At 37.9% G+C, this 12,534-nt stretch overlaps 1 protein-coding gene and 1 long non-coding RNA gene across 3 annotated transcripts in view; one reads left to right on the top strand and one right to left on the bottom strand.

The window, feature by feature from the left end:
- Window positions 1-12,534, bottom strand: part of KATNIP (katanin interacting protein) — a 137,722-nt gene that overhangs the window by 71,911 nt on the left and 53,277 nt on the right. The window contains exons 10-12 of the mRNA XM_075179860.1: window positions 11,946-12,091; window positions 10,183-10,256; window positions 8,855-8,924 (exon numbers count right to left, since the gene is read on the bottom strand). Of these exons, the coding sequence (XP_075035961.1) occupies window positions 8,855-8,924; window positions 10,183-10,256; window positions 11,946-12,091 (290 nt within the window). The remainder of the gene's footprint in view (window positions 1-8,854; window positions 8,925-10,182; window positions 10,257-11,945; window positions 12,092-12,534) is intronic.
- The window catches only part of LOC142097752 (uncharacterized), a 65,240-nt gene that overhangs the window by 9,111 nt on the left and 43,595 nt on the right, over window positions 1-12,534 (top strand). The window lies entirely within an intron of this gene.

The raw sequence follows: 12,534 nt of genomic DNA on the forward strand, positions 1-12,534 counted from the left end.
GAGATCGACCACCGCAGCTAGGGAGGGAGCCTCCAACACCCCAAAAACATACTGACCCCCCCGCCCCCCGATATAATACATATATATTGGCTCTTGAACTATTCAGATTATGCATGCAGACAGGACAATCTTACAAAGAAAAGTCTTTAGACAATTTATTCAAGTAGACATCCCAGCGCTAGTAAGAAAGCATTGACAAAACCTTGCAATTTGTCCTTGCTGTCACAATGCATTTGAAAATTGTTTATTGTGTACTAAAGAACATGTCTCACACCTTCCCTGCAGTGAGCAATGTGGTCAAAGGACAAACACTTCCCAAGCGGTAGATGAGCATTCCCATAAAAATTCATTGAATTTCTAACACACAGTTAACGCTTCTAAACACAGTCGGCGAAGAGAACATGTGTGTCTACAATTGCATTTCGCTTACATTATTTTTCAGACTATTATTGTTTCAGAGCATTTAGTGAACTTTGAGAACACAAGTTAAATGCTTTAAAATAGTGCCTGTGTAAATGATGCCTTTCAGTGGCCATACATAATTGAATAATTGGTTATTTTGAAATAATTGACAAATCATTGAACAATGCGTGGGCTTGTCATACATGGTCAAAATGTGTTCTCAGTCAGAGCTATTCGTGTGGGTTTTTCTTCAGCCATTCTTTCATTACACCGAATCTTGTTGACTGGTTGGCGATTGTGCCGAACCACCAGATTGAGCAATATTATTGTTTTAGGTTACAGCAAAGTCACTGAAAATCAATCCGTTGGGAAACAAAATGCCACATTTTTATGAAGTTATGGAAACTTGGTAATAAATGTCTGAAAAATATATATTTCATTTGCCTATTTCATCAGACAAAGCATCCAACCGTGCCTATTATTCTTTTATCATACTATGCCTCTTGCTGGCCATTTAAATTCATTCAATTTAGCCAACAATTGAGGAAACAAATAAGGAATTGGTATGCTTATTATATTAACTTCTCAACGTGACTTATCTTGAAACGCTTTATAGAGTCAATGTCCTATTTGTGGCTGTACCTTTAGGTCTGAGGCGGTACTTCTACATCTTAGATTGAAAACATGCTGAATCTACATGTCTCTGGTGCCATAAAGACAGGAGTAGACTGTCAGCATGTTACTACTTTAGGCTACATGTTTTCTTTTTATTTTTACTATTGGAACCAGCCCTTGCTACGAAATAACCAGTTAGCAAGCACCGAGCAACCATTCGTCAAACCGCAGCCACATATAACACTAAGTAAAAAGGATGACAGTCTATTTCAGGTGAAAAATGTTTTTTTTTCCTTTTACCGCACAACCCTGACAGGTCATTGGTTATATAGCTCTAATATCACAGGAGCACAGGAAGTATTTATTTAATTTGTAAACTCCCAAATGGCAATGTCCAAGATTATTTTTGCTTTAAAATATAAAACTTTCGATGTTTGTATTTTACATTATTATATTTTTTTAATTTCTGAAACTCAAAACATGAATCACATGCTGTTTTTGCAAGATATATTTTATTAGATACAGACAGGACCAAATTATATTTTTGTGAGCCCTCGCAGACCATCGTTTAAGCTGTTAAATATATGCGGAAAATTATTAATTCCTAAATGAATCAGTGCCTAAATGTTTATAATGTGTATATAAATTATTCACAAATATAAAAATAAAATAAAATAAAAAACCTCTGCAACTCTGCTGCCATAGGCCAGAGCCCATTCCAAACCAAAGCCTTGTAAGAGGGGGGCAACAAACTGTCCTCAATCAGGAATATCTTAAATCAGTTTTATTTAGATATATTGTACACCAAATACTTGATTACCACATCAAAATGAACTTTTTGGGACGATTCACTTTAAATTGTACTTGTCTAATTTTGGGACCTCCAAAAGGTCCAAGTGGCAAGCGCAAAGGTGAGAGTTTCCATGCAATTTGCACCATCATGGCCTTGTAATGCTGCTCAATGTATCAGCAAGCAGCCATGATGATACCATTCGCACTGAAGTGCTAATTCCAAGTACCGCCTCCACCCATTTCATTATGGAAGTGGGCAGGATCCAGGAAGGTGCCCTGCTCTTTCAGGAGAAGTCCCCGAAATTCGAGAGTCTCTCTGACATTCTGGGAAAGTAAGCAAGTATGGCTTAAGTGGAATTGGCCTTTTTGTATTTCTTAGTTTATCACAATTACTTTTCTATGTTTTATGCAGGGACAGCTAGAATGTTATTTTGTTATCAAGCCAAATAGATATACACTTCTCAATTTTTCCCAAAGTTACTTTCACGCAATATGTCCAACCATACACTTTAAATACAGCAATACCTAAAGGGCCTGAGTCATTAAAGAGTGCAAACCCCCAAAAATTTAACTTTGCACCTTGGCAAAACCCTGTTGCATTAGAGGGGAGGTAAATTTAAAATGTGGGGACAGATTTATATTTTGGATAGGGCATGTCCTAGATCAACTTTACATATCAGTGTAAAACTACATTTATCAAGTATTTGTGTGCTACATGACAAAAAAGGCAGTATTTTTTTTATGTGAAAAACAATAAACTAATTTGCACCCCTTGCATTATAACATAGTTTGTCCAGGATCAAATTTACTCCTTTTTTCCTCCGTTACTATCCTTAATGACTCAGGCCCAATGTGTATATATTACTAAGTGCTGGACAGTGTTATAGAGCCTTAGTTTAAAATGTTTTTTTACCTGGATGGTATGCTACATCTAGGGGCAGGCTGGACCAGGGGAGTATATGCCCCCGGGTCGAACAAGTGGAACCACTTTTGGGTCGCCTGGTAGTGAATGCGCTGCCGTCTGCATGTGCAGCTGGAATAGGTGCCGGCTTAACATATTACTGTATGCAGTCGCATCATTCATTAATAGATTATTGCACTGCAGCTTGCAGCAGAGTGTGGACTGCATATGCGGATGGCAGAGCTCCGAGAACGGTGCTACAGGGCTCCTCCCCTACCCTATGAGAGCCCCGTAGCACCAAATTATGGTGGGACAGGGTGTCAGATTGACACCCTGTGCCATACCTCTCCTCCCCCAAGTACTACCTCTCCCCATATGATTGGACAGCCCCAATCATAATTATATACATGGGAGCCTCAATCTCACTATATAAATAATATAATATATATTATATATTTAAGGTAGGCAGTGGGCAAAATATTGGAGAACAGAGCATTCTTATTTTCTTTATGTTTTTATGAAAGTTTCATTTTCCCTGGCCTAAGCATGGAGGAAGTGGCCCCAGCAACCACAACCACATTGAGAAACACAGCTTTCAGACTGACTTAACCAGACATTTTATGAGCACACAGCCAGAATCACAGGCTGTCAGTTACAGCCAAGATCCAAAGCCAGATTGGACGCTTATCTATGTCCTGTCAGTATACAGTGACTACATAGATATGCATGTGGCAGCCAAGAAATCGGCAGCAAGACACAAAACAAACAAAAAAAACACACACCAACAGAAACAATGGACAATCAGATTAAAAATGGATCTCAACATCACTAACTAAAGCAAGGCATATTATCAAATTTTACATTCATACATTGCATCAATCCTTCAAACAATGCCATATAGCAATAGTAGGACTACAAAACTGTTTAATACAAAGTAAAATAAACAACCACGCTGTGTAACTTTCTAAATATCCAGAGTTCACCCGTTGTAAATAAAGAACTAAATGACATTAATTCAGGCGCTCTACCCTTCCCCCCATCCCAAGGAATAATACAGATAATCTAGATCAACAGTAGAAAGTGTGACACTTTACTCACTAAAACCTGTATTTTTCACAAGCATTTTTTTCAGGATCCTGGTCTTTCTGTCATTCATAACAAATTGCGTCATTAAGGCCACCCATATCGCCCATTTCACTAGGAAATAGCCAGGATGTGGGATAATTGCCTACTCTCCTGGGAATCTGGGAGACCAACCCTTATTTTGGGTGTCTACCTGAAATTCCAGGAGAGTTGGCAAGTATGACTTTAAGGGACAACCTCCTGACGGATACACTCGTTTATCACTCACAGAGTCCCTCTAAATGTAGGAATCTTTTCTCAAAATCCAGTCTGATCCTATATTAAGAGATTTAATGCTCTTGTATTTGTGGCATGTTAACAGAGAAGACTTTAACCACTGTGAGTATTCTTTACTAGTACCTCCTTCCAAAGACTTTTAATAACGCAATGTGAAAACAGTTGTGATTCACATCCGCTTTGGGGTCTCCTGGAGCGGACAATAATAAAAATTGGCAAGCATGCTTAAATTTGTGTGCCTCTAATACAAGACTGACCATATAAACCTTCTGAGACTGAAAAAAAAAAAAAAAAAATGAAAGGGTATTACCTTAACCATTGGCTTAGCTCAAAGGGAAGAGTGTCTTTTTTTGCCTTCTTTTTTTTTCTCAGGGGTATTTCAAGGGGACATCAAGTGTTGGGCTATCATATTACATTACATAGAAATGATTTTCCAGTTGTCTGCCTTAAAATATATGTACATCTTTAATGGACACTTGTTTTCTAAATTTAAATGTGAATTATCTATAGGATCTTTTTTTTTTTTTTTTTCACTAAAGTAAATATCCAAGTTGTAGTAGAATGTTTCTACTTGACATAAATCCACAAGAGTATAGCATCAGCCTCCACTGCCCGATGTCAGCTCGCTTTAATTATACAGCGCAAAAGAACATATATATTATATAGTATTTTAAACTTACATTGTTGATCTAATATCCAAATAATCTATCATGTAGCACTGTACCTCCATCAAAATAGCATTTTAACATTCTGGGGAAACCCTGAGATCTGCCTTATTCAGAGAAGTGTGGCAGAATATATTCTGTGAAGAATATAAAGAAGTGTTAATTTATCAGTTTATTTAGGGAAAATCTTAACATTCACTCATTGCTCATCTGATATAGTTCCTATGTCAGACACCTGTTTGAATCGTATTGCTATGTCAGCTGTCTTCTACGTATCATTCAATTGTAACATACATGTCATTGTGTTTATTTTCCGGCTTTTTACAGAATAATTCCAGCACTTTCTTTAGATTGTGTTTTTATTGCTTGCCTAAGTTGTAGGTACTGCAACCTGAAATTCTGACTTAATATTTGTAAATAAGAGAAAGATTTTCTTTTTGTAAAGCTGGCATAGCTGAACAATACATAATCTGACCCAGATCTGAATTCCATCTAGGTTTGCACTAATCTTTAACTACATATCACATAAATACAAGCAAGAATGTTTTGTATTTCGTAAAAGCAAACAGCAAAATGTATTGGTTTTAGGTAGTGTACGAATTACAACCATATAGGTTACAGGCCAGTTTTTAGTCTTCAGTGCAGGTCTTGAGTGAGGCTAATCTAAGGAATCCCAATTCCACAACAATTAAAATGCAGCCAAAGTCTGTGGTCAGTTGCAGTGTGATAAGGGCAGGACTGAAGCTGTGTTTGATGGGGGTCACCCAGTGGGAAGCTGGAAGAAAGTTTTCCAGCAATGTGGCTGTTCATAAAAGCTCAGGGAGAGATAAAATATGTTGCAGAAGCAAGAACACTACAAAGCATGATAAACACTGCGGGTCTAATTATCAATATACAGCCATAAGGCTGAATTTCTATCGCAGCACAAAATCATTTATGGGCGCAATTTAACAATAAAATATCACCGTGGCATCTGAATAATACTGGACCAGAGTGCTAAGGGTTAACTTAGCGCTTTGCTGTTTGTGTCTCAGGGGATATGCACATGCATGACCTAGCTAGCCGGTTCACGCAAGCGCAGTGGAACTGAAAGCCCAAATATGGGCTACGACATTCCTCTGTGTTCGACATCCTGAGATGCCGCACACTATCCTTAATCTCAGTAAGTTACAATACATTTAATCAAAGAAAGAGACATCTACCTATAATAACATATCAGAAGACACTTCAACAACTGCTATAAGCTATAACAAACAAACCTGACCATAAAGCAGGAAGGAACTGGTAGCCACGGCTAAAGACTCAGAGGGCTGCCTGTTGCCCTATCACTGATACAGAGCATCTAACACAGTGATAGGCCACCTGATACACTTCAGGGTTCACAGCAGGATGGCCCTTCGGGAGTTCTGCACATTACCCTTAATCATAATGATAAATTAAAACAATACATGTAATCAAAGACAGACACCTAGCTGTAATAGGTGTACAAGCATTTTATTGTAAGATAAACAAGTGTTACAAGCCATCAAAAACAAATCTGACATAAAAGTATGAAGGACTGGTGAGCTGGGAGCACAAAGGGCCACCTGTTGTAATCACTGCTCTAACAGTTACCAGTATTTGTATAATATAGAGTAAGTCATAATATCAAAAATATCCATGTTATACTCCTCTCTGGGGCAATCCACACTTTCCTCCTGGTAACTCGACAGAGCAATTTAAAACACTAGATAAGTGCGGGAATACGGGTGGTCTCGGACCTGGCAGTCGATCGAACTTGGGACTCTATGTTGGAGCTTTACCACAGGTTTGAACCTTTTCGCCCGCTCTTCTTTGAATACCTCCAGGTCCGACACTTCACTATGTCTTTGCCCTCCCCTGATGCTCTCCGGACCCTTTCCTTTTTTGAGCATATGTGTCTACTTTCCCCACTCACCAAAGGGATAATCTATGATCTATAATTGGCTTATAGAATATACTTTTGACACACCAAGCCGCCATGAGCGGGAATGGAAAAATTACCTCGGACCTCCTCCAGATGACTCTTGCTAGGAGGAGATCAGGAAGTGGATTGCCAAGAGCTCGATCTCTACATTAATTAAGGAAACGGCCTACAAATTGTACAATAGCTGTCTAGAATGTTTCCCACAGCCACTCCGAGCTGCTGGCGGGAATGTGGCTAGAGAGGTACGATGCTACATATATGGTGGACCTGCCCTTGTATAGTTCCGTTCTGGAGCATGGCCCTTACACTTATATACTCTGTGTCAGAACAACAGATAAATAAAGACCCCTGGTCATTCCTTCTCTCTCGCCCTATACCTGATGAGAGCGCACCTTCTAACAAGCTTATCTCCCATATCTTGGCAGCTGCTAAATCCCAAATAGCAAAGCATTGGAAAGACCCCAATGCTCCCTCCATGCAGGAACTACGGTCTTACATTTGGCATGTCGCAAGCATAGAGAGTATAACGTACTATCTCCATGATAAATCACATAATTTCGACAGGGTGCGGGCCCCGTGGTATTCACTAGAAAGCCGTAGCTGCCTATCCAGTACGGCTCCCCCTCTTGCAGTCGGAATATAGTTCTTGGGCCGCCTCCGGATCCTCCGGACTGGGTACGGCAAACTGTTGGCGAGTAATACCTGTCTGTTATTTAATTGCTTATTTAATTGTTTGGCTTAGTTCTTCCTAGCTATGCTCCTTGTATACTTATTAGCAATATCGTTAATAGTATTTGTGCCTTTCTACCTCCCTCCCACCCTTTCTCCCTCTTTCAACCTCCCTTTTCCCCCTTACTCCATTGATATAATGTATAAAACATAGAGGAGACACCTTGTATATTAATACTCTTATGTGCAATATGTTGATTGTATATATCCATGTTATCAGGTCTATCATGAAAGACATTTGGAATACCTTATGTGTTTATTCATACTCCACAGACTGAAAAAATTGTAAAAGTTATAAAAAAATATGCATTGGTTACGACAGGATGGACCACCTATGCCACCCTGTCTATTGTTGCTGGGAACCGGCTGGGCTTACTTTGCCACCATTCCTTTACGTTATCCCAAATGCGCTCTCTTGCCGCAGTAGGAGGGGCTTACAATGCTGCCACCACTGAGCTCCCTTATGGCGCTCAGAACCACGTTTCTTCTGGGTAACTGTCACTTCTAGTGTACTCCTGTGCTGGTACACTTGGGCTGGTAACTCCGGACCACTTACTACGGATCAGGGTTGCTGTGGATGGATCCCACCTGGCCTATCACACTGACCAGAGCTGCAGGGTAGCGGCACAGTGGTGGTACTGGAGAGCTGGGTCCAATCTCAAACAGCTGGTGAACGTATTAGATTTAGGATCTAATCTGCACATCACAGGATTACAGCAATATTGAAGAAGTTGTCAAGCAGGGTCTTGAAGCAAAGAGTGATGTTTTATTTCGCTTAGGTGCCCTGACAAGGACAGTTCCACTGATTAAAGGTATCAGTGGTCAGGTCAGATGGAACATCAGAATGATACATTTCAGTGTACAGGACAGTTCTTTTTATACAGATTTGGACACAGGCTATTTTTAGAACCAGAATGTAACCTGTTTACCAAAACATAAATGTACATACATTGCAAAGCTAACAATATTTACACTTATCAGTGATGTCCTGCATCTTGTTTTTAGAAACAGGAAATCTAGTAGCAAGGTCTTAACTAACCCTTCCTGTCTTCAAAAGGGCTCACACATCAAAAGGTCTGATTAACATAAGGGGCCTTTCTTCAGACAGTTCAGAATACACATTCACACAAAAGGTCAAAAACTCCAAACAAGCCAATTCCCCACATCACAATACACAAAAAGCTTCCATCCACAAAAGCTTGTTGTATCAGATATATACCTAAAGAAATAATACATTTCCTCTAGAAAGAATAAAAACAATTTTTTTTCCCCCTGGTCTCAGAAATGAAAGATTTGCCTTACCAAAATATACACAATATCAAAAATAAGTGCACGTGCAATTATATAAATAAGCGCCCTGCGCTATTTCCTTTAAATAAATTAATACCATAAGTTATTTATACGTGATCCAGTCACAGTTACCAAATACTATTTCAAGTAGCCTACCTTTGGATCATTATACGATGCAGAATTGTTTTCAATGTTCTGGAGAACTTTCAACAATTTCTTCTGTTGACTATTTAAAGAAAAAAATATATTGTTACACATTAATTCCAGTACAATTGTGAAAAAATTTACTGCAAGATATTTATAGTGTAGCATAAAATTATTTTATACATCTTTTTTATTTAGGACTGGTATAAACTTTTTAGGTATAAGAGCATGATGTCCTGCAGCAAAATACCTCTGTGTTGCAATGTCCTATACATAATGGAATGTGGATTATGTAGAGACTAATTTGTAGAAAAACACACATATACACACACACACTAGCATTCTCTTTTAACACTATGTGATTCTGCAGCCAAACGCATAGCCCATGAAGGGCTATTTCTCCAAGCGTAAACTTAACATTAAATACCAAACCATTAATAAGTTTTATATGCAACACCATGGACAACTAATACACACTTTACATGTGATTTTGTCCTTTTCATATAGTTTTTTTTTCTCATTTATATACTTTTACATACAGGTTGGCATGAGGTATCCTGTCCATTTAACTACACCAAGTTGATTCATTTACACGTCAGTCTGGACCTTGGGCCCAATTCATTAAGGATCTTAACTTAAGAAACTTCTTATTTCAGTCTCCTGGACAAAACCATGTTACAATGCAAGGGGTGCAAATTAGTATTCTGTTTTGCACATAAGTTAAATACTGACTGTTTTTTCATGTAGCACACAAATACTTGATAGCTTATTTGTACATTGAAATTTAAAGTTTATATTTGTGTGCTACATGAAAAAACAGTCAGTATTTAACTTATGTGCAAAACAGAATACTAATTTGCACCCCTTGCATTGTAACATGGTTTTGTCCAGGAGACTGAAATAAGAAGTTTCTTAAGTTAAGATCCTTAATGAATTGGGCCCAAGGTCCAGACTGACGTGTAAATGAATCAACTTGGTATAACATTATAACATGTTTAAGAATTGAGTTTTGAGCAATGTTTAACCCATAAGGCCCCGAAGCAGGTGCGGGACTGAAGAGAGGGGGACACAGCCACACCCTGGCTACCACAGAGAAGAGTCCCAACAATTTTCGATGTAGGACTGGTAATCTGATAGAATTGCTTAATGTAGTGACGCCCAGGCAGGAACAACTATTTGACTAAGGCACTGTTAATGGGAACACTTAATTTAGTGCCATCCCAACACGATTCAGAATACTATTTTATGTACAACATATTAAGACTCTTATTAAAAAACCAAAAATCCAGAAAAACTAAAACCACTACTTAATTTAAAGGATTACATGAATGAGCCACTACCTTATTTCGAGCAGGTTAATTCTTTCAAAGGCTTGTGAGACCACACCGTCCTTCTCATCTGAAGCTGTCGAACTCTGATTAAAACAAAAAATATATTAAGATTTAATATGGGAGCAAAAACCACTATGCTAACAGAAATATACATTTTATATGTATTCAGAATCACAGATTTATGCAGGTTGCCACTCTCCTTTATGAAGGTAGAGTAGAAGCAACAAAAAGGAAGCTTGTAAGGCTAGGATAAAAAAAAAACCTGATTATGGTGTTATGGTCATTTTTATAACAAGATTCTTCAATGAATTCATAAGAAGAGCAGCCAGTATAATTATATAAATGAACTTGCCATATTGGGATGTGCACTAATATCTGTATTAATTGCTTTTAGCTTTTTAGAACCCATTTGCTTCATTCTACGTAAGAAGAATATGCTGGTTCAATGTATTGTTTGTAAAGAAGCAGTTTTTGGTCATCTGAAGGCATCATGCTTGTGTCAACCCAAGTGATATAATATATATGTGTATACACAAATACACAATACTACATAAACATGCACACCTTATTAAAATATATGAATCACTACAAAATGGTAAGCAATCCAAATTGCAGTAGTCAATCCATGATTAGAAACAGCAGCAGAAAGAAGTTTCCCTGATCAGAAAATGTTTGTCCCTTATTTTTTTAGAATATTAATAAGAAACTAAAGCAAAATCTTTATAAATTAGGCATATTTTCCAAATATAGTCCGAACTGTAAGGAACATTACCAACTGTGTTAAAGGACCATTTCTACCTTCAGAAGATGTAGTATTATTGGTTTGCATATATTCTCTTGCAATATTTACTAAATATATTGCTTCTTTTGTGATTTTCATCTAGTGTGTATTTATATTAGCAGACACAGTTATTTGTGCTGCACTAGGATATGTGCTCGGCATTCAACTATATTCAGAGGGCACCTTTATGTCTTATTTCAGGGCAACAAGAATAAACAACAGGGCCAGTAATATAAAGACACAGCAGAAAAGCACAATAGAAAGCTACAAAGAAAAAGCAAATGCAACATTAAAAACTGCAGGAAGGCATGTATAACAATATAAAGTAAAAGAATACGGCTTGTAAGGCATTTTATGCCTTGTGCATTAGAGATGTAACTCTTCCCTAGTGAATTGATAGGCAGCAGACGTATGTATATTCATGCCTTAGTTGTTACTAGATCCTAGTGAATTGTAGTCTCAGAATTCTGGCCTCCACTGTGTGAAAGCAATGGATGCACTTTAAAACAACACAACAAAATACAAATATGAACTTTATTTCATACAGAGGTGTGTTTGACATCATAATTTTCCTGCAGTGAGCAAGGAGTCTCACATTACAACTCTGTGCTACTGGCGACTCTGCTTCTTCCACTAACTAACTTTCATTTTGTGGCTTCTTGCTGTTCTCAATTCCATTCCTAATACCATGATAACACCTGTCTCACATCCAGCCCAGTCCACACTAACATAATCAGGTCATTGCCTCACAAAAAATCAGCGCTCTCATTTTCTGCCTCTGTGAACATTCTGATGATTCGATTGGCTAATAAACAGGGCACACACAGATGAGCAGGGGATCAAAATGTATTACAATAAAGGTGGTCAGAACATAGTCAAATACACATTATTCATGATTCATTTAGAAACAAAATATTGTGCATATATGAGCAAGATTAGTACCAGAAATTACGATAACATATTTGATATACACAGCTATTGCCGTTCTTACCACTTGTCTGCTGTTTGCTCTTCCAACGGTCTCATTCTCTAGTTGAACAGCATTTATAACATCACATGCAGAATGCTCAGAATCTTTGCTTTCTAAAATACTTTTCCTGGTTGCAGATAGTGGTCTCTCTTGCCGACTTACTGGTCCTACAAATCAAAACAATCAAAACAATATATCAGTTTGTGTATAACCAAGAGTTCATGAATAAATATGTCCCTGAATAGAACTCATAATTTCAACAAATGAAAATTAGTTTACTATAAAAGAAATGATCGTTTTGCCCATCAGCCATGTGTTGGATACAGACATAACTGATGAGGACATTACATACATAGCACTAATGATGGGTTGGAAATGACTTCTAGGAGACCACAGACTACAACACCTCCTTACAAAAGACAAAACAAAAACACAATGTCCAAGTAGAGCAAAATATCCTAATACACCTAGTGTGCATTAATACAGGAAATTACCTGAAAAAAGAGCCAACCCCAAAGATTCATTGCAAATAACTACTCTTCTGTTCATAGAAGCTTGAAAGCATAACCTGGGAGGGGTTTATAATGAAGGCTGAAGCCATCCTCTACAT

The sequence above is a fragment of the Mixophyes fleayi genome, chromosome 7 (assembly GCF_038048845.1).
Source record: "Mixophyes fleayi isolate aMixFle1 chromosome 7, aMixFle1.hap1, whole genome shotgun sequence".
NCBI lineage: Eukaryota > Metazoa > Chordata > Amphibia > Anura > Limnodynastidae > Mixophyes > Mixophyes fleayi.